This window comes from Phacochoerus africanus, chromosome 8, assembly GCF_016906955.1.
Source record: "Phacochoerus africanus isolate WHEZ1 chromosome 8, ROS_Pafr_v1, whole genome shotgun sequence".
Classification (NCBI taxonomy): Eukaryota; Metazoa; Chordata; class Mammalia; order Artiodactyla; family Suidae; genus Phacochoerus; species Phacochoerus africanus.
Window position 1 is genome coordinate 67,170,244 of NC_062551.1, and position 22,066 is coordinate 67,192,309.

General features: G+C 46.3%; 1 protein-coding gene and 1 pseudogene across 1 annotated transcript in view; one reads left to right on the top strand and one right to left on the bottom strand.

Annotated features, from left to right (window-relative positions):
• Positions 1-21,847, bottom strand: part of DNAJC11 (DnaJ heat shock protein family (Hsp40) member C11) — a 66,410-nt gene extending 44,563 nt beyond the window's left edge. The window contains exon 1 of the mRNA XM_047791408.1: positions 21,738-21,847. Coding sequence (XP_047647364.1) covers positions 21,738-21,809 — 72 coding nt within the window. The 5' untranslated portion in view covers positions 21,810-21,847. The remainder of the gene's footprint in view (positions 1-21,737) is intronic.
• On the top strand, positions 749-4,724 carry LOC125132167 (succinate dehydrogenase [ubiquinone] cytochrome b small subunit, mitochondrial-like; annotated as a pseudogene).
• Positions 21,848-22,066: the final 219 nt, after the last annotated feature.

The window sequence follows — 22,066 nt, forward strand, 5'->3', positions numbered from 1 at the left end:
TGCCAACCCCCAATGTTTAAGCAAAGAGATAACAGTTAACTAATGGCCAACGAAATAATCTTCTCCAGTAGGTTTACTTCTGTGACGATGGAAAAGGGCTCCTTCCTTCCTGAGTGGGCATGACAAACTATTCTCTTTCCACAAATTTTATTTTATTTTTTGCCCTTTCAGGGCCGCACTGACAGCACATGGAGGTTCCCAGGCTGGGGGTTAAATAGGAGCTGCAGCCGCCGGCCGACACCACAGCCACAGCAACGCCAGATCTGAGCCACGTCTGCGACCTACACCACAGCTCATGGCAATGCTGGATCCCTAACCCACCGAGAGAGGCCAGGGATCAAATCTGCGTCCTCATGGTTACTAGTCAGATTCGTTTCTGCTGAGCCATGACGGGAACTCCTTTTGATTTTATTTTTTAATTTATTTTTGCAAATTTTAATTGTTCTTTCCAGCATCTCATAAAAATTCCAAGTGCAGGATTAGACAGACTCGACTGACTTTAGGTTATACTGCTATTTCTTGGTGGTTAAAAGTAAACCAGATGACAAGGGAGTAGACTCTTTAGTCTGCTGTGCCTTCCTTGAGCATATTAATAAATGGCTTCATGTGCTATGGATTAATAGAAATGAGAAGTTTCATTTTTAATAAATATCACATTCAATAAAAGGTTAGATTGGACCTTTTATCATAACTGAATAGCTAAGGCCATAGGTTCGATATTTCATAAATGATAAACTCTTTCGCTATCATGAAAATACTGGTATCATGTCAAAACATGTGATCCCACTAAAAATGATACCTAGGGGAGTTCCCGTCATGGCGCAGTGGTGAACGAATCCAACTAAGAACCATGAGGTTGCGGGTTCGATCCTTGGCCTTGCTCAGTGGGTTAAGGATCCAGTGTTGCCGCGAGCTGTGGTGTAGGTCGCAGATGCGGCTCAGATCCCGCGTTGCTGTGGCTCTGGCGTAGGCCAGCGGCTACAGCTCCAATTCGACCCCTAGCCTGGGAACCACCATATGCTGCGGGAGCGGCCCAAGAAATGGCAAAAAGACAAAAAAAAAAAAAGATACCTAAAGTTATATACTTATTTCTAAAATTCTATATCAAATTAAAAGAGTATCACACTTTACATCTGAAAAGTTTCATCATCTCAATCATCTGGTTATCATTTCAATGGAAAGGACATCTATCATAAATTCAACCTTTATATATCACAAAATTCATACTGAAAGGGTCCCTAGGCACTTGCAGAGTTTAGTGGTCTGTTAAAACTGTTGGATTAGATGCCGTATGTTACAAAAACGTAATAAAGCATAAAAAAGAAATTCAAGGCAAACAGATTAGAAAGGAAAAAGTAAAAATGTCTGTATCTGCAGATGTCATCAAAGTAGAAAACCATAAAGAATCTATTAAAAAATCCTAGCACATGATTTTCAGTAAAGTCATGTGATACAGGCTCACTGTGCAAACATCAATTTATTTCTATATTCTAAAAACTGAAATTTAAAGACGGTATCATTTAGAGGACCGTCAACAAACACAAACTACTAAGGGACAAATTTAACAACTGCAAGACGCATACAGGGAAAACTACAATGCACTGCTGACAGAAATGAAGAGAGACCAAAAATAATGGAGCAATAAGCTGGCTTCCTGCATCAGAAGATTCAGTATTATTAAGATGTCAAAAATTTCCCAAAGCCACCTGTAGACTGAACACAATCCAATCAAAATCCCAGTTGGCTTTTTTGGGTAGAAACAGACAAGCCTAAAATTTATATGGAAAAATGATATGGAGTGAAAATAATTTCACTTTCCTAGTTATTTTACTAACCAAAATAAATTTGAAGGGAACTGGAGGACTCGAGCCACAGAACTTTAAGATTTCTGACCTGCTACAAGACAGGGGGACGCCAGTGAAAGAACAGATATGCAGCTCAGAGAAACAGACGTGAGTCCACAGGCAGACCCCCATATACATGGTTGGTTGATTTTTGACAAGGTGCTGAAGTAGTGCCATGGGGAAAAGGCCGTTTTGCAATATGTGATGCTAGAAGAAGCGAAATCCACGTGCACAAAAATGCACCTTGACCCACGCTGTGCAAGCCTCCACCTGCCTGCAAGAGATGCTCAAGGGAGTCCTGCAGAGTGAGATGAAAGGATACCAGGCCGTACCTCAAAGCCACATGAAGAAATGGAGTCCTCAGTAAAGGTAAATGCATGGGTAATTATAAAATCTAGTATTACTATAAAAACCTTTTCTAATTCCACATCTTAGTCTCTCGATGACTGAAGAAACTAACACATTAGGAGTTTCCTGGTGGCTGCAGTGGTGTGGGTTTGATCTTGGCCTGGGGACTTGTGCACGCAGCAGCAGGGAAGGAAGAAAGGGAGGGAGGGAGGAAGAAGGAAAAGAAACTAACTTAAAAAAAAAAAAAAAAAGGATTAGCTAAAGCTAGTCTTATAATTCTAGCTTGTAACTTTACATTTTGTTTCTACGTAAGAGACTAACGCATTATAAAGAACGATGATTGCTTCATTGTTTAGGCATATGATATGTTTGTGGGACATTACTGAAGGTAGGATGGTGTAAATTCAAAGTAGTGTCCCAACTTAAGGATGTTAAATGTAATGTAAGGTGTTAAATGTGACCAGAAAGGAAATAATTACAGGACACACATGAAAGGAAATGAGAGCTGAATTAAAACATTTCACAACAAAAAGTCAGCTAAACACAAGACAGTGATGTGCGAAAATGTGGGACAACAAGAGGGCACATAGAAAACAAACAGCCAAGTGCAGAAACAGTCCCTCTCATGAGTCGCTACCTCAGAGGTCAACACATTAAATTCTCTAATCAAAGGTCAGAGGCGGGCAGAACGGGTGAAAACAGGACCACACTATGCTACTGACAAGAGACTCAACTGAGATCCAGACACAAACAGGTGGAAAACGAAAGGATGGAAAAAGACATTCTTTGCAAATAGTAATCAAAAGAGGGAGAGTGGCTGTACCCATACCAGACAGAACAGACATTAAATTAAAAGAAGTCTATAAGACACAAAGAAAGATTTATGAACAAGGTTCTGTACAGTAAGACAGAATAATTAAGAATGTATGTACCTAATAGACCATCGAATATATAAAGCAAAAACTGACAGAATTGAGAGACATAATAGTTGGAAAAGTCAGCATCCTAGAAACAATAAGACGTAAGGAAGGAAGCGGAGGACTTGAACGACGCGATGAGCCAGCCAGATCGAGGGACACACAGGGCGTTCTGCCCACTTTCTTCTCAGGAGCCTATGGGACATCTTCCAGGGCTGACCACTTGTCACGCCGCAATTTAAGTCTCAATACACTTAAAAAGAGAGACGTCACACAAAGCATCTTCTCCAAACACAATGGGATGAAACTGACTACAGAAGGAAAACTGGGAAACTCATAAATTTGTGACACACAAGGCCCTCTTACATGACCAACAGATAAAAGGGGAGAAATCACAAGGGGAAAGTAGAAAACATTTACGAGATGAAGGAAAACGAAAACACAACACACGGAAACTTTAGGGATGCCGTCAACACAGCGCTAGAGGGGAAATCTACGGCTATAAACGCGTGCGTCGAAAACCAAGAAATCAGAGTCCCTGTTGTGGTGCCACAGAGGCAAATCCAGCTAGAATCTGTGATGATGCGGGTTTGATCCCTGGCCCCGATCACTGGGTCAGGGATCTGGTGTTTCCCTGAGCTGTGGTGTGGGTCACAGATACAGCTTGGATCCTGAGTTGCTGTGGCTGTGACTGTGGTGTCGGCCGGCAGCTGTGGCTCCAGTTCGATCCCTAGCCTGGGACCATCCTTATGCTGCGGGTGCCACCCTAAAAACAAACAAACAACAAGAAATCTCATAAGTTCCCTGGTGGCCTAGTGGTTAAGGATCTAGCATTGTCACCGCTGTGGTGCAGGTTCCATCCCTGGACAGGGAACTTCCACCTGCTGCAAGTACAGCCAAAAAAGCAAAACCAAAAACCAAACAAACAAAAATCTCAAATCAACAACTAACTTTACAACTTTTAAGAAACTAGAAAAAGAAGAAAAACTAAACCCCAAGCTGGCAGAAGAAGGAAACCATCAAGATTAGAACGGAGATAAATGAGAGAATAGATAAAAAACAGAAAAGAATGAAACCAAAAGCTGGTTCTTCAAAAAGATCAGCAAGGGAGTTCCCTGGTGGTCTACTGGTTTGGAGTTGGCACTTTCACCACGGCAGCGTGGGTTCAATTCCTGGTCCGAGAACTGAGATCCCACGGCAGGCCGCTGCACACTGTGAGACCACCAAAAACCCCAAACCAGAAAAACCAACAAGAGTAATAATGATAATAAAAAGATCAACAGGCGACTCTCCGGAGGCTCAGTGTTCTCTGCGGCGCCCGAGCAGGAAGAGCGCTGGTCCTCCGAACCCCAGTGGTCAGAGCTGCTCGTGTCTCAGCGTTTCTCCAGGACCGACCTACCCTGGGGTAGTGTGGAGTATAGCACATTCCCCTGTCACCCAGACACCAGTGGGCACTGGACGGGTCGTCGCTGACCACGTTCGAGGGGATGCACGGCAGAGAGCTGCCAAGGCAGGCCCATCGACGCTCTCGGCTTTCCCCTTGGCTGGGCTCTGCTACTGCAGCGATCATGATGTGGGCATCTGCAAAGCTGTTGCCCTGCTGTGGAAGCTCTGAGCTTTTAGACCTAGTGCCTTGAGAATTGACTGGACACCTCCTTGCCTCTGCTCTGCCCATGCCCTTCAGCTCACCGTAAGGAGGAAATAACAGATAAGCCCATCAGTGAGACAAACCTCTTCTCCTAAGTGGTGGGTTATTTTTGGAATTTAATCTTTGAGCAAAGATTTGAGAGGAATTGTATCCAAGAAATTGTGAGACTGAGCTCTCACAAGACTCAGTGTCTCTCAGCTTCTCACGAGACGCAGTGTAACTAAGCAGTACACACAAGCTTTTGCCTTTTCATTTATCAAACTCTTAAAGGGAATTTAGCTTTGATTCTCAGTATCTGCTCACACTTCTGTATTTGTCCCAGGATGATGGAGAAAGGGAAAGACTGTTAATTCCTAAGGAAAGACTTCGAGGAAAAGTAGGCAGTGTTTTGTTCTTACAGACTTCCCTCTCTGTTCAGCTGACACCAGTTACTGATGGTTACATGTCCCAGGGAAGTCAGAAAATTGGAAAGGCTGATATGTCATATTACTGACTTCTAAATCCCAGGAAGAAGAGCCTGGAGAGTTTCTGATATAGAGGTTCCACGTAGGGAAGAGGTCCCAGTATAGATGTTTCAAAGTGTTACAGATTCTAAACTGAGACCTAATCCTCGCATGTGTTTATTTTACTTGTTCAAAAATAATCTGTCCACAAATATAAAATTATAAGTAATAACTTGTTTTCCTGCTGTGGGGATTGCTAATGCGAAAATGTATTCTATGAAGATAAAGACTTTTTAAAAAAATAAAATGCTCTATAATTAAAGTTAAAAAAAAATCAACAAACTTGATGAAACTTTGGCTAGACTAAGGAAAAAAAGAGAGAAGATTCAAATTACTAAAATTAGAAATGAAAATGGAGGAGTTCCCGTCGTGGCGCAGTGGTTAACGAATCCGACTAGGAACCATAAGGTTGCGGGTTCGGTCCCTGCCCTTGCTCAGTGGGTTAACGATCTGGCGTTGCCGTGAGCTGTGGTGTAGGTTGCAGATGCGGCTCGGATCCCGAGTTGCTGTGGCTCTGGCGTAGGCCGGTGGCTACAGCTCCGATTCGACCCCTAGCCTGGGAACCTCCATATGCCTTGGGAGCGGCCCAAAGAAACAGCAAAAAGACAAAAAAAAAAAAAATGGTGCTGGGATAGCTGAATATTGACCTGAATGAAGTAAGACCCTACCCAACGAAATATAAAAAAATTAATTCGGGGAGTTTCCACTGTGGTGTAGTGGGTTCAGAATCTAGTTGTAGCAATTCAGATTAAAATTTTAAATAAAAATTTAAAAAGCTGTATCCATGGGATACACCAACAGTTTTGAGACTTATAACCCAAAACAGCATGCAGCCCCACTCCTCGGATGCAAGCACTTTAAATCTTTCAGCATTTTTCTCATATTTCTAAATCATTTATACCCTTAATTTTTAAATTTTGGACCTAGTTCTCTTCCACTTCCTTCTGCTTATCATTCCCCTTCTTCCCACGTAATTATCACAACTTTGGTTCAAATCAATACATAAGTTTTCTTTTAATTAATTGAGTTTTTATTAGGACTGTTCAATGAGTTCAAAGCTGAATCTAACAGTGATTTCTTTTCTTGAACTACTTTTTATTTCTTGGAGTTAACAGCTGCCTCATTTTTCATTTGCTTTAGCTTTCTATGTTATCTGTTCTGTTTCTTCTGTTATCTGTTAAGACTTCTAATATTCCTCTCAATACAAAAATATCAAATAGTCTGCCATTGTCATTTTTCCATCTAAGGGGCATATTCCCCCCAGAGCTTCTGCACTGTGCTCGCTGTCAGGCATGTGTTGAACAAACTCCCTCCTAGGCCTTCCTGTCACCATCTCCCTGGGTATCTTTCCTAGGCTGCTCCCTCTTCTGTATCCTATGCTGCGAGCCGGATGGGACGTCCTGTATCCTATGCTTTTCTCACTCTTGGTTTTTCTTCTTTATTGTGAAGGAGCAGGAGCTCTAGCAGTTTTCTTTACAGAGATTGACTGGGAGGAAAAATGCTTTAGGCTTTGACCATCTCGAAATATTCTTATATTCTGCCTTTATACTTGATAGATAGTTGGCGGGGTCTAGAATTCTAGCATGGAAGTAATTTTTCGTCAGGATTTTCACTATATTGCTCCACTGCCTTCTAGGTTATGGTAATACTGGTGAGAGAGCTAGTGTCTTTCCAATTTCCAATCCTTTGTGACTTGTTTGGAAACTTTTAGGATTCGCTTTAATCTAGGATTTTTTTTTTTTTGGCCACAGATGCAGCATGCGGAAGTTCCCAGGCCAGGGACTGGACTCATGCCGCAGCTGTAACCAGAGCCACAGCAGTGACAACACTGGATGCTCAATCCACGGCATCACCAGGGAACTCCTGATCTATGATTCCTTTTAGTGTGGGGCCTCCCTCCCATCCACTGTGCTAGTTACCTGATCGGCTCTTTTTACCTATAACCTCATATCTTTTGAGAAATTTTTTTCATATTAACTATTTCCCCCTCATTTTGCCTTACTTAATGTCTTAGAATTGGTCTCTAGTTTTTAAATCTTACTTTTGTAGATACTTCCTCATCTTTATCCTCCAGCCTTTCTATAGAATTTTTTATTTTTAATTTCCAAAAGCTTCTTCTTTTTTTATATACTATTTCTTTTGACATGTCACCTTGCTCTTCTTTCTTACATGTAATATAACTTATCTATCTCAGGATGATCCAGTTTCTAAACTCCCTGCATTGTCTGCTTCCTTCGCGTTTCCTCCCTGCTCTCTGCAGGATCTCAGAATTCCACGCTGGAGCCTCTCCTCAAACGTCTGATGTTCTCTGGCCATGGATTTACACGTCGAAGTGGGACAGGAGCAGCTCCCTGGAAGCTGTGTGTGAACAAGCCTCGCCATCTGAGGAGTTTCTCTGTGAAATGCCTGGGAGGGCACCTGGAGGTTTTGTGTGGCAGTCTTTTCTCTTAGATAGGTTAGGTCCTTCACAGAAGAGCCCAGAGAACAGGCTGGGAGTCTCGCTGGGCAGGGTGCAGACGCTAATGTGCCCCCTCACCCTCCAGTGGCTACATGTCTAGGCTCTAGAGCGTCTGGTTCAATTTCTCCAGAGGATAATTCTCCTGTCTCCTGGCTGCGTGGGCTAACAGATTTCATTTCGTAGAGCTCAATACTGTCATTAAAAAGAAAAAAAATCTGTCAGTCTGGTAGAAAAAAAACCAAACACACAACCTCCTTCCTTTTTTTTTTTTGCTTTTTACGGCCACACCTGAGGCACATGGAGGTTCCCAGGCTAGGGGTTGAACTGGAGCTACAGCCACAGCAATGCAGGATCCAAGCCAAGTCTGTGACCAACACCACAGCTCAAGGAGACACCAGATCCTTAACCCACTGAGCGAGGCCAGGGATTGAACCTGCATCCCCGTGGATACTAGTTGGGTTCATTACCACTGAGCCACGACGGGAACTCCCCAAAACCCTTTTGTTTTAACCGGCATTTGTTTATCAGTGAGGGTGAGGATTTCTCCATAAATTGATTTCCACTTTAGATTTCTTCTTTTATGAAATAACCTATTTATTTCCTCTGTATTGTTTGCCTATAAGGTTTTCATCTTTTTCTTGAAATTTTACCAAACATACCGCAGATTCCTTTTGAGTCTTCTGTGTTGCGAATTTTAAAACAAGTTTTACTGTCATTTAATAAATGCAGATGTTTCTCATTTTTTCAAAATCACATCTATCGATTCTCTCTTTTCTGATTTCCGCTATGGTATCATGCTTAGAAACGTCTCCTGGAGTTCCCTGGTGGCCTAGTGGTTAAGGATCCGGTGTGGTCACTGCAGTGGTACAGGTGCAATCCCTGGCCAGGGAACTTTGAGCATGCTGAAGAATGAAAAGTCTCCTGACTACAATTTCAGTGTATGTGCTGCCCTTAGGAGATAAGTCAGCAGTCAAAGTCACGGTTACCTCTTCGCTTAGAGTGATGGAGACCAAATCTGGAATCTCTGTGACAGCACATATTCAAAGAGTACATGGCCACTCTTATTTTCGACCTTCATTTAAGCAGAGTAAGCCAAAGCGTGAGAAGAACATCAGTATGTCTGAACCATGTTTGGACTGGTCAGGATAGGCTAGGTCAGTGGCTCTTAAGGTGTGTCATGAGGCCCCTGGGAGTCCCTGAAACCCTCTCAGGGGGTGAACATGGCAAAACTATTGTCATAATAATTATCAAGATGTTACCTGACCTTTTCTCATCCTTATAGTATACAGTGGGATTTTCCTGAAGCCATACGATGCGTGAGGATATTATTATTATTATTATTATTTTGATGTTTATTTATTTATTTATTTTTATTTTTTGTCTTTTTGCCATTTCTTGGGCCGCTCCTGCGGCATATGGAGGTTCCCGGGCTAGGGGTCGAATTGGAGCTGTAGCTGCCGGCCTAAGCCAGAGCCACAGCTACACAGGATCCGAGCCACGTCTGCGACCTACACCACAGCTCACGGCAACGCCGGAACCTTGACCCACCCAGCAAGGGCAGGGATCGAACTCGCAACCTCATGGTTCCTAGTCGGGTTCGTTAACCACTGTGCCACGACGGGAACTCCAGGATATTATTATTTTGATGGGTAATGAAATGTGTACTTTGGTTTTTTTTTTTTTGCTTTTTAGGGCCACACCTGTGGCATATGGAGGTTCCCAGGCTATGGGTCGAATCAGAGCTACAGCTGCTGGCCTACACCACAGTCACACAGGATCCAAGCTGCGTCTGTGACCTACACCACCAGCTCAGGGCAACGCTGGATCCCCAAACCAAAGAGCGAGGCCAGGATGGGAACTCCCTGTACCTGAGTATTTTTATGTTTTCCAGAAATTTCTAAGGTGGTAGCTTTACAGTATAAATAGGAGTTTTCCGATTACTAGCTATCTCTTGTTATACCTGCTATCTGTGTATCTGCAACCTCATCATGCAACACACAGTTACTGTGAAGTCCTTAAATCTTTTTGCGCATATGCTGAAATATAAGAAGTACACTTTGTGTCTTATTTCACCTTTTATCAATTATTCAGTTTTAACCTCAAATTAAATATTGATGGCTGTAATCCATACAAACAACAGCTCTTTGGAGTCCTTGATAATGTAAGAATGTACAGGGTCTTGCCATCACAAGGTTTGAGAACTGCTGGGCTGCGTGATACTGCGGTAACAAACAACTGAAAAATCCCAAAGGTTTACTTTGTTACATGGGTCCATCTCAGATCAGATGTGTCCATCCCAGTTCTCTGCCTGGTAGTGTCCTCAGGTCCCAGGTGGACAAAACAGACACCCTCTGGAACCACTGGCGGTCACGGAGGCAGAGGGAGGGGCATGAGACTCTGGCTCCTCTGGGCAGGACACACCTCCACTCACACCCCCAGCCAGAGCGAATCACCTGACGCCCTCCGCCACTTGGGGCCTGGTAAGTGCAGTCCCCTCTAGGTAAGGGCCACCCGTGTCTGGGGGTAGAGCCCTTGTAACTACCACAGTGATGACATTTAAGTCAATACTCTGAAGATCTCACAGAGCCTGCAAGCAACGAGGGACCTCACACCTTCATTTCAAGTAAAGGAGAGCTACCCAAGCTCTTTGTGCTGAAGCCTATCGGTTTCAAGCTCCAACTTCCAGACTGTATCTATATTACTGTATTTCAGCAACGAAGTCTCCATAAACTACATTCTACTGGATTTGGGGAAGTCTGCCTAATTACCACAATTGAAGATTCATGACTGCCCATATGTTCCACGACAATCTGATGGAAATAAACTACATCAGCTAATAACAGGCTGTAATTTTTTTTATGATACTTGGTGCTCATACAATTTAAAGGAAGAAGCAGATTTCAGAGCTAATTAACACCAATGGGTACTCTGTGCTGAGTAAGAGCTGTTCCATGAAGAAAAAGGGCATTACAGATTAGATGGTGCCACTGAGCAGATACTGACTCCGCTGGGAAACTAAGCCAGTCACTCATCAGGCACTAAAATGCAACCCTTGAGCTGGACTTGGAGAAATTTCTTTTTTTCTTTTTAGGGCCACACCCACGGCATATGGAGACTCCCGGGCTAGGAGCTGAATCAGAGCTACAGCTGCTGGTCTACATCACAGCCAGAGCGGATCCAAACCGCACCTGCAAACTACACTGCAGCTCATGGCAGTGCTGCATCCTTAACCCACTGAGTGAGGCCAGGGATTGAACCTGCATCCTTGTGGACACGAGTCGGATTCTTAACCCGCTGAGCCACAGTGTGGAACTCCCGGAACAGGATTTCAAGTGAGACCAACTTAAGTCCATTGTAAAAATTCGGCTCTTTTAACTGATGAAAGAAAAAACTGTACAAAAATAAATCTAATCCATTTGAAGCGATTTACTTTTACAAACATCACTACTGGTGCCAGGGCAAAGGATGATAAACAAGTCACCTTTTCCCACCGCAATAAAGAAACGTGAGAGGAAGATAATCAGTATCTGCCAGATGAAAAAGGACAAGCCCGCAGGGAAAGCACGCTTCCCTCTTTTTGCCTCCACCGGCTCTGGCTGACACAAAGGCCTGTGTCTGAACTGGCGCTCATCCTCTGCTACCTGACTTTAATAAGGCATTTTTATAAGAGAAAATTTAGATTCACCAGGCTGACAATCGATGCACTCCTTCTGATAAATTCCGATTTGTTGCTGCAACTGCAATGTGGTCCTCAATACATGCATTCCACAAAGTAAACCCACCTCAACAAGGTCAGGAGGGCATCAGCAAAGAGTCATCATTTCAAACCAGCACGTGTACTGAGCACCAGCCTGCTCTAAGTACCACGGGAGGCACCGAAGAAATGTCATCCCTGCCGGCAAGGAGATGCGAAACTAGGGGTGTGTGTGTGTGTTTCCTCTAAAACTACACACACGGATTTAATTTAACTCAACAATATAAAGCAAGAAGGCTAATATTGCTGACAAAGAAATAAGTTCAGAGCTGTCAGGATGCAAAGAAAACTTCATGGAGGTAGTGGGGTCTAGACGGGGTTCAGGTGGATTTCAATTTGCTTCAGTATCCAAGACAGGCTGGCACGGTGGGGGAAAAGGATGCCCTGGAGCTCATAGCTGGCAGAGGCAGGGGCAGAGGTGTGAAAGGTGTGTGTGTGTGTGCAATTAAAAAAAGAAACAAAGGAGAAGAAAACAAGGCCCTGAGGAAGCAGGACAGATGATGACTGACGAAATGGGCAGAGGGGAGGCAGGAAGTAGGCAAGGAAGGAGCGTGGACATCCACCCATCCACCTGCTTATCAGCAGCTGCTCCATACCTGTTATATGCCTGGGCCGTTCTAGGACGAGGACAGTAAACCAGGCAACCATGGTCCCTGACCACATGGAGCTTGCTCTGCAGTGGAAGAAGGCAGAAGGCCACCACAAAGTAGGTAGAAAATACAGAAAATACCTACTCTATAAGGGGCTTTAAAAATGGAGCTGAGGAGTTCCCACTGTGGCACAGGAGTTAAGAATCCAACTACAGTGGCTTGGGTTGCTGCAGAGGTGCAGGTTCCTTCCCTGGCCCAGTGTGCTGGGTTAAAGGATCCAGTGTTGCCACAGCTGTGGGTATAGGTTGCAGCTGTGGCTTGGATTCAACCCCTGGCCCAGGAACTTCCGTATGCCAAGGGTGCCGCCATAAAAAGAAAAAGAAGGTATGGAGTTCCCTTCGTGGCTCAGTGGTTAATGAATCCAACTAGAAACCATGAGGTTGCGGGTTCGATCCCTGGCCTTGCTCAGTGGGTTAAGGATCTAGCGCTGCCTGGAGCTGTGGTGTAGATTGCAGACGCAGCTTGGATCTGGTGTTGCTGTGGCTCTGGCGCAGGCCAGCGGCTACAGCTCCAATTTGACCCCTAGCCTGGGAACCTCCATATGCCGCGGGAGCGGCCCCAGAAATGGCAAAAAGACCAAAAAAAAAAAAAAAGAAAGAAAGAAGAAGAAGGGAAAAAAATGGAGCCAAGAGTTTGACCTCTATCCAGTAAACAATAGGAAGCTGTGGTGAAGGTCAAAGACATGGCTCAGATCCTGTGTTGCTGTGGCTGTGGTGTAGGCTGGCAGCTGTGGCTCTAATCTGACCCCTAGCCTAGGAACTTTCATATGCTGCAGGTGTGGCCCTAAAAAGCAAAAAAAAAAAAAAAAAAGGGGGGGGGACCTCAACACTTTATGGAGAGGAAGAATCAAAGAGCCTAGGTTTTTGATGGGGATACATGGTTAGGGAGGAACCAGGAAGGTGTCAGGCTTGGGAGGAAGAGGAATCTGAACACAGAAGCTTAGTGGTCAGAGGGCAAAGACACAGGGCCAAAGGAAAGCATTTCATTTTATTGTTTATTTCCTTGGCCGCGCCCGAGGCATGTGTAAGTTCCCGGGCCAGGGATGGATCCAGCATCACTGCAGTGACAATGTTGGATCTTTAACCTGCTGAGCCATCAGGGAACTCCCAAAGCAAAGCATTTTTAACCAGCTGAGCTGGTGAGGACGGCACCTGGGGGAATTCTAAGGAGGGCAGGAAACGGGCACCTGGCAAAGTGAGACAGGAGGACAGAGAGAGCATTAGCAAAGCCCAAGGGGATCTCAAGGGTGTCAGCGGTGTCGCCCATGTGTAGATTTATAGCTAAAAGAATATCTGCATGGCTATTTCCTCACTTAATTCTTGAATACTTGTGACCCGTGCTGAGGTTGGTATCGGAACCCCCGTTTTACAGATAAGAACACTGAGGATCAAAAAGGTTACTCAATGACTAGTCTGAGATGGAGGAGTTGATGTGATTACCAACCCCTGACTCAAAAGCTGGTGAGAAACGATAACTTCGTGAAGGTTTACCCGGACGCCAGGCAAGCTGCAGAGAGGGAATAGGTATCTATGCTCATCTATCAGACAAAGGACTCCTTCAAATTCTACAAAGAATTCCTACAAATCGGTAAGAGCATTCCTTATTAACTTTTATGCTCATGATACTATTAAAAATATACTGGCATTTACTTTACATAATAATATGCCCATTACTATGCTAAGCACTTACGTGCATTCTCGCTTAATTCTCCCAACAGCCCTATGACAGTAAAATTATTGTCTGGATTTTATGGATGAAGAAAAGGCTCAGAGAGGTTACGTAGCTTGCCCCAGGTCAGGCGGCTACAAAGTCAAACTTGGACCTGACTTCAAACGCTTTGCTCTTTAAACCACTGACCTCTTTGGAAGCTCCACCTCCATCTTAGGCTCTTTCAAATGAGCATCAACAAACTCACAGGTGCCTAACATGCCGGGTCCTGGGCTAAGTGATCTCAGCTGCCCCTCTCAAAAACCCGCCTCAGTTGGGTCCAGAGGTCAGGTGCACACATTGTATTTCTCATCATTTGGGGCAGCCTCCTACGACCCCTTTAGGACTCTTCATTTTGAACACATCATCAAAGCTAAATACGAGGCTCATGAAACAATTTCGAGTTTCTGCAACTAGGAACAACCTTGGAAAACAAAGTTCCACTAAACACAGAAGGAAAAAACTTACAACATTTACAGAATCCATGACTCTAAGATGGCATTATAAGTTCAAGAAAGGATTAGCCAATCAAACAAGCAAAAAGGCAGAGCCCCCACCAGTTTAAGGTTGGGGGGGGGCACCCTGCTGGCCACATACCTCTCTTACTGACAACATGTGAGAACAAAGGTCTGCTTCCTGACCAGAGGGCATTCCAAGGGCTTAGGAAAGACTTTCCTATGGCCACACAATTTTTTCTTTTCCTTTTTTTTTTGGTCTTTTTAGGTCTGTACCCACGGCATATGGAGGTTCCCAGGCTAGGGGTCGAATGGGAGCTGTAGCTGCCAGCCTATACCACAGCCACAGCAATGCAGGATCAAGCTGCGTCTGTGACCTACACCGTAGCTCAAGGCAACGCCAGATCCTCGAGCCACTGATCGAGGCCAGGGATCGAACCTGCATCCTCGTGGATGCTAGTCAGGTTTGTTTCCACTGAGCCACAATGGGAACTCCAAATTTTGTCTTCGTTTCTCCTTCCAGATGTGTGTAGGCTAATTTGGCCTCTCTGAGACACAACAGTAAAGAAAAAGGCCAGCATCTGAGGGAAATGAACTCAAGTTCCTTTCTGGGTCAAAAGTGATGGTTCAGAGCCTCTCTTCACATCAAGAGTTTGGTTTCTTTTTCCCTAAAAGCCTGACCTTATACTTTCCCTCGTCCGCATCCATCTGTTCTACCCTGCCTGCTCGCGAAGATTTCTTGTGGCTGATGTCTGCTGGCATTTCACTACTGCAGAACGTTCTGGCCCCAGCAGGCTAGGAGGGAACGCCGTGCACTCAACTGCCTGCAGAAGCGGCTCCAATGGTCCAAGAGCCAAGCAGGACCAGTCATCGGGCAGGCTCTGGGCTCCAAGTTCCACCTCAGACTACACGCTTCCCGATGGGGTGCGGTCCGCATAACGCCTGTGCCACAACAGAGGCAATAACACGGGAATATTCCCATGGCCTTTTTGTGTGTGTGTGTGCCCTCTTTGAAACACTTATGCCATTTTATTTTTTCATCTCTGTGAGTTGCCTTAAATCCTTTTTTGAACAAGTAGGACATAAATAAAATACACAAGTAAAATTAAAATGAAGCCTTTTTTTTTTCCTTTTTTTGGCCTTTTTAGGGCCACTCCTGCGGCATATAGAAGTTCCCAGTCTAGGGGTCGAATCGGAGCTGTAGTAAGGCAGGACCTGAGCCTCATCTGCAACCTACACCACAGCTCATGGCAGCGCCAGATCCTTAACCCACTGAGTGAGGTCAGGGATTGAACCCGTATCCTCATGGATACTAGTTGGGTTCGCTACCACTGAGCCACAATGGGAACTCCATAAAACAAAATTTAATAGAAGTTAAGCACGAAAATTCCATAGCCAAGCAAAACGTGCTGCTCCCATCTCCCGTATTTTCTTCTCTGTTGCTTTATTACTCAACTCACAGGAAATACAAAAGCTTTCAATTGAATTCTCTTTAAGGGGAAAAAAAGAGGTATTTTGGTAGATAATGCAGAAATAGAGCATTAAAATTTCAAAATGCAATTGTTTGAAATGCCCAGAGCAGAAAGGTAATAATCAGCTTATGGTTCATTAAAGAAACAGTTTTAAAATTCAACCTCACATCACGAGGGGACCGTTGAAGGAGCTGGCCATCCTAACGGCTCCCTCCCTACCCACAGGCGAGAACCCCTGAGGCCTCTCTGAGCCCCACCCGGGCACCCACCTCTGCCTCTGCCGGGCCCTGCAAAGCCGAAGGCTGACAACAGCTCATCTGGGGGCCCCGCTCCACCTTTCCTCCAGACACGGTCTCTGGGGACTCCCCCTGCGCTCAGCACCCTCCTCCCCAGCCTCACCCCAGCTCTCGGGGACCACGGGGGACCACGGCCCTCTGCCACCCAGGTCAAATTCATGACCTTGCAGGAAGAGTTCAGAGAGAGAACTGTCTTTTGCAGAGAATAAACTCAGTATTTTGAACAGAAAGAATGAAGAGGGAGTTCCCGTCGTGGCGCAGTGGTTAACGAATCCGACTAGGAACCATGAGGTTGCGGGTTCGGTCCCTGCCCTTGCTCAGTGGGTTAACGATCCGGCGTTGCCGTGAGCTGTGGTGTAGGTTGCAGACGCGGCTCGGATCCCGCCTTGCTGTGGCTCTGGCATAGGCCAGTGGCTACAGCTCCAATTCAGCCCCTAGCCTGGGAACCTCCACATGCCGCTGGAGCGGCCCAAGAAATAGCAACAACAACAACAAAGACAAAGACAAAAAAAAAAAAAAAAGAATGAAGAAAGCTTTGGGAATTCACAACCTAAGGCTTAGCATAAATTCTGACACTGTGTTTTCTAAAAAAAACCACAATAGCGCATTGACCCAGGATGAGGCCTGCCAAAATCATCTATGTACATGCATGTCTTTGCAAAAATAAGCAAAACCTCATGCTCACCTAGATCCAAGGAGCAACAATAAACATTATTATTATTATTCGGCCCTGCCCACAACATACAGAAATTCCCGAGTCAGGGACTGAACCCAAGCCACAGCAGTGCCAACCCTGGATCCTTTAGCACCAGGCCACCAGGGAACTCCAGATTATTAGTAACTGAGTATCTGCTTACACACAACATCCTGGTTCACAGTAAGTTCTTAATACATTTTAACCAGTAACCTCCACTCCAATGTCAAAGGAGATAGGGAGCCAACAGGTTAAGCTGCTAGCCTGGAGGCACAAACCTGCGGGAGATAAAACTGGGATTCGAAAATACAGGACCACCAGGCTGCAGAGCCCAGTGCTGCCTCCCCCATGAAGTACTCCTGCAGATCAGTAAAGGACAAGGTTAACCGGCTTGTTCAAGGTCACCAGAGCCTGAGATTCCGGCTCCTAAGGACTGTGCTCTTTGGCTAAGTTAGGTCTCTGGACAACTGAGGCTCACACTACTTGCCTGATGCACGCACGTTCAACAGGGCCACTGTTGTGAATGTCGAACTTTGAACCCGAAGCAGGAAACCTGTTGAAGGAGAGACCTCTTCGCGCCCTCACCAGGACGAAATTACCCGCCCATCAAGCTGGAGAAGCAGCCAACACAGGAACACACAGCACCTCGCCGCCCTACGGCACCGAAGCACTCACCCAGTTTAGCCGACCCTTTACAGCTGATTTCCCCAGATGCAGTCCTGGCTAGGGGGCCCGGTGACTCTGGTCCCCCCAGGCCAATCCTGGCAGTGACCAGCAGGCCTTCCTCTACTGCTCTAGCCTCTTCCCACCTGCGGTCCAAGCTGGAATTTTTAGCCCCACTGTGTGACTGTAACCTGCAGCCAGAGAAACCCAGACAACCAAAAGTTGTGGCAGGAACAGTGTACCCTACACCAGGGAAGGAACGAAACCGCAGGGGCTTTGGGAGACCTTTTCACTGAGTGATGATTCTGCATTTCCAGTTTCACGGCTGTTAAGAAGAATGAAGAGCCTGGAACATGAGCCTCTACATGTGGGCTCCGAGAAAACACTTTTTTACTTAAGTTTGTTTTTTGTTTAACAACTGTGTTTTTTTCAAAAGTGTTTACAACGTGAAAAAGAGACTGGCTCCTTTCAAACCAAACTGACTGGGGCTGAAGATCTTAAAATGGCTTGTAAACGTTGCTGACTGACATGCACAAAAATGGAACTCTTTCAAACAAAACGTGGGTAAAGGAGAAATAAAACTCAATTATTTAGGAAGCAATTAGGTTTGAAATGTGTCAGGTCTGATGTCTATAAAAACTATACAGATCAAGAAAACTTCCCTCTGATTTATTGTTCAGGAATCCTTTCTCCAAATAAATTTTGGAAAATCATCTCAGAAATTGCAGCAGGCACCTGATGATGACTACAGAGGACCGGAGACGCAGGCGTGGTAGTGCTCCCAGTTAATGATAAACTACGCCGCTCCATAAACAGGAAATCCAGGGCACTAGAGGAAGGGAGTGATTAAAAATCCTAGAGGTCTTGCTGACAGCAGATGTTGGTTCTGTCTAGCTGCCTGCTTTCCTCTCTGGAATACAACCGAAGGGGATATTTTAAAGTTTTAAACATGGGAACGGAGTTTCCTGGTGATCTGGTAGTTAGCATTTGGTGCTTTCACCTCTGTGACCCAGAGTTCATTCCCGGGTCTGGGAACAGAGATCCCACATCAAGCCTCTGCTCAGCACAGCCAAAACAAATTAAAAAAAAAAAAAAAAAGGGAAAGGAGATTCTTAAACTAACATCTGACATTTCTGTATTACTCCATCTGTTATAATCGTGTATTATGCTTATAAACTTGAAATTTTTTTTCCTTTTTACTGTGGCACCTGTAGCATATGGAAGTTCCTAGGCTAGGGGCTGACTTGGGGCTGTAGCTGCAGGCCTACATGCACCACAGCCGTAGCAATGCCAGATCTGAACTGTGTGCAACCTATGCCACAGCTTGCAACAAGCTGGATTCTTAACCCACTGAACGAAGCCAGGGGTCAAACCTGCATCCTCACAGTGACAGGTCCTTTGCCCACTGAGCCACAATGGGAACTTCTAAACTTGAAATTTTTAGATGGAACTACTGGTGGAAGAGGACCTCGCCTCCTAGTTACACTTCAATGCCATCGAGCTGCAGACCTGATAGAAACACATCAACAGGGGTTATTACCTGCTTTTGACCCCACATCTGAGAATAAAGATTACTTCTGTTTTTTCTGAAATTCTTCAGCTAAATCGTAGTATCTATCAACTTCAGGTTGATTTCTAATTTCATTAAAAAATTCTAGGAAATACCGAGTCCAGAGATCACCTCCAGAGCTTCCAGTAGAATCCTGAGAGAGAACACCTGCCCACCACACGGGAGGATGTTTTACGTAGGGTTTGTTGACAATGACAACACAATGGGACTTAAGCAGGAAGACGGGTTTCTTCAGGATTTCACCTACAGCAAAAAAGGCGGGAGGTGCTGCCACTCATCTGGAGAAGTGTTTTTTTAAAAGAAGTATTTCTTGGAGGTCCCATCATGGCTCAGTGGTAATGAACCCGACTAGTATCCATGAGGACTTGCGTTCAATCCCCGGCCTCACTCAGCAGGTTAAGGATGTGGCATTGCTGTGAGCTGCGGTGTAGGTCGTCGCAGACCCGGCTCGGATCCCATATTGTTGTGGCTGTGGCGTAGGCCGGCAGCTGCAACTCTGATTCCACCCCTAGCCTGGGAACTTCCACACGCCTCAGGTGTGGTCCTATAAAAAAAAAAAAAGTAAAGAAGTATTTCTTTGGCTCTCACCCATCAGTCCAATAACAATGACAGGTCCTAGCATTCTGGCAGTTTCAAGGTGTACCTCAGACAAATGTTTACTTAGGACTCTGGCCAAGCCTATTATTCTAGGTCTATTTTTTTTTTCTTTTTAGCACCGCACCCGTGGCATATGGAAGTTCCCAGGCTTGGGGTAGAATCAGAGCTACACCACAGCCACAGCAACAAGATTCGAACTGCGTCTGCAGCCTATACCACAGCCACAGCCACGGAGCAAGGCCAGGGATCGAACCTGCATCCTCACAGATCCTAGTCGAGCTCATTAACCAGTGAGCTACAAAAGGAATTCCTATTCTAGATCTTTTGATCATCTGCAGCAACCTAAGATTCAGTAAGCCGGATAGACAGGTAAATGGCTGCTCAATTACTAACAACCCAGACCAACTACGAATGAGTACAAAAGGATGATTTCAGAAAAGCTGCTTTCATTAACTGCTTTGCTTCTGAGAAGTGGAGAAAAAGAGTAACTGACTTACTTCTTTCAAAGGGAAAAGAAATGAAGGCCAAAGAAGCGGTTTACTCAGACAGAGCCTTATCGCTGATTACTTGCGAGACTGTCACTGCAGCAGCCTAATAAAATCTGCAATTCCTCAAAATAGTTCAATGGGCGTTTCTGTAGTAAACTGTGGCTAATATATTCAAGGAATTTTTTTGTGTGGGATGCCCAAGAAGTACCCTGGCTTTGTAGCTTGAGGACTGGCAAGCTAGGGTGAGAGTACAGAGAGATCCAGAGCTGGGGCTCCAGAGTCAGACTGCCCAGGGCTGAATTCAGGCTGCTGAACTTTCTAGTGGTGTGACTTTGGCTAAATTACTTAATCTCTCTACACTTCAGTTACAAATCAAGAATTATCTTAATACCTACCTCAAGGGCTGATATGAGAATTAAGTGCAGTAACATAAAGTTTCTTTCTGCACCACGGCCCTGCACGAAATAAGCACTCAGAAACATTAGCTGTTTTGCTTTGTTTTGTGTCTTTTCTAGGGCCACACCCGTGGCATATGGATGTTTCCAGGCTAGAGGTCTAACTGGAGCTGTAGCCACAGGCCTACACCACACCCACAACAACACGAGATCTAAGCCGCGTCTGCGACCTACATCACAGCTCATGGCAATGCCAGATCCTTAACCCACTGAGCGAGGAGGCCAGGGTTGGAACCTGCAACCTCATGGTTACTAGTCGGATTCGTTAACCACTGAGGCACGAGGGGAACCCCTCAAAAACGTTAGCTGTTATTAACATCACGTACACCAACCTTCACTGACAACACAGAGCCTTGACCCGCTTGCTCTAGGAGTCAAACGTCATGACTTGACCTTGGAAGCCTTCCCGCCCTTCACGCTGACCTCAAATATACTAGTCAACAAGAAAGGAAACTTACTGGGCCCCTACTACGTGCCAGACGCAGTGTGAGGCTCTCTCGTGTTATCTTTTTATTCGGTGAGGAAACCGAGCAGAAGCACGTGGAGTCGAGCGCTCACGCAGAGGCCGTGCTCAGCTCATCACTTCTTTCCTGACTATTCTTAACTTGGGCCTCCGAATTGAGGCTGTTTTTCCAGAAGGCTCTTCCTTCAATTTCTCTACAGCCGCTCAGGGGAAAGGTCAACAGACACGTGCCTCCGAGCCTGGACTCACGTCAGAAACCAGATGTCCCCATGCAAGACTCGGGAAGCCAATAGACCCCTGGGGAGGTTCCCTAGTGGCCTTGACCTTGGTGTCTAAGACTCGGTTGCCCATCCTACCGGCTGGGGGCGAGGACACAGCCCCTGAGCCAGGGCGGGTGTGAGCCGAGCCGGGCAGCGGTTCCCGGAAGACTTGGACCCCTATTCCACTTTCACCTTCGGGACTCATTCCTTCCCGGGGGTTTCGGGGGCCTCTGGCCTTATCCGGACGCAGCGCGCGCAGCGCACCCGCCGCGGAGAGCCGGGGCAGACAGCGGCCCGGACACCCCCGGCGCAAGGGTCGGGGCGGTGGGGACGGCCCGGTCGGCCGGCGGTCGCGCACGGCGGCCAGGGTCACGCGGCCTCGCTGCCGGGCCCCAGCCACCCGTGGCGGGAACGGGGCGGCCGCCGCCAGCCTGGCTGCCCCCAGAACGACCCGACCGGGCCTCAGCCCCGAGAGCGACCCGCCGCAGGCCTCACCTCCCTGCGCACGTTCAGCAACGAGTAATAGTCTTCATTGTCCAGCTCCTCCTCGCTCAAGGCCGTCGCCATCTTTGCAACCTTTCACCCCGCCGAGCCCGCAAGGCCGTGCTCAAGAGGGACCCTCGGTCCGCGGCTCCAACAGCGTCGGCCGGCGCGGCTGCCCCACAGCGTCCCCTGGCGGCCGGGAGTCGCGCCACCGCCGTCTCCGCCCGGAAGGAGCGCGCCTGCGCCCTGCGCCCCCGCGCGGCCGAGGGCTGGATGCGGCGCTCCGGGGGCCCAGCACGTGCCTCCCGGGGACCTAAAGCCCCCGCGGATTGCCCTAGGGC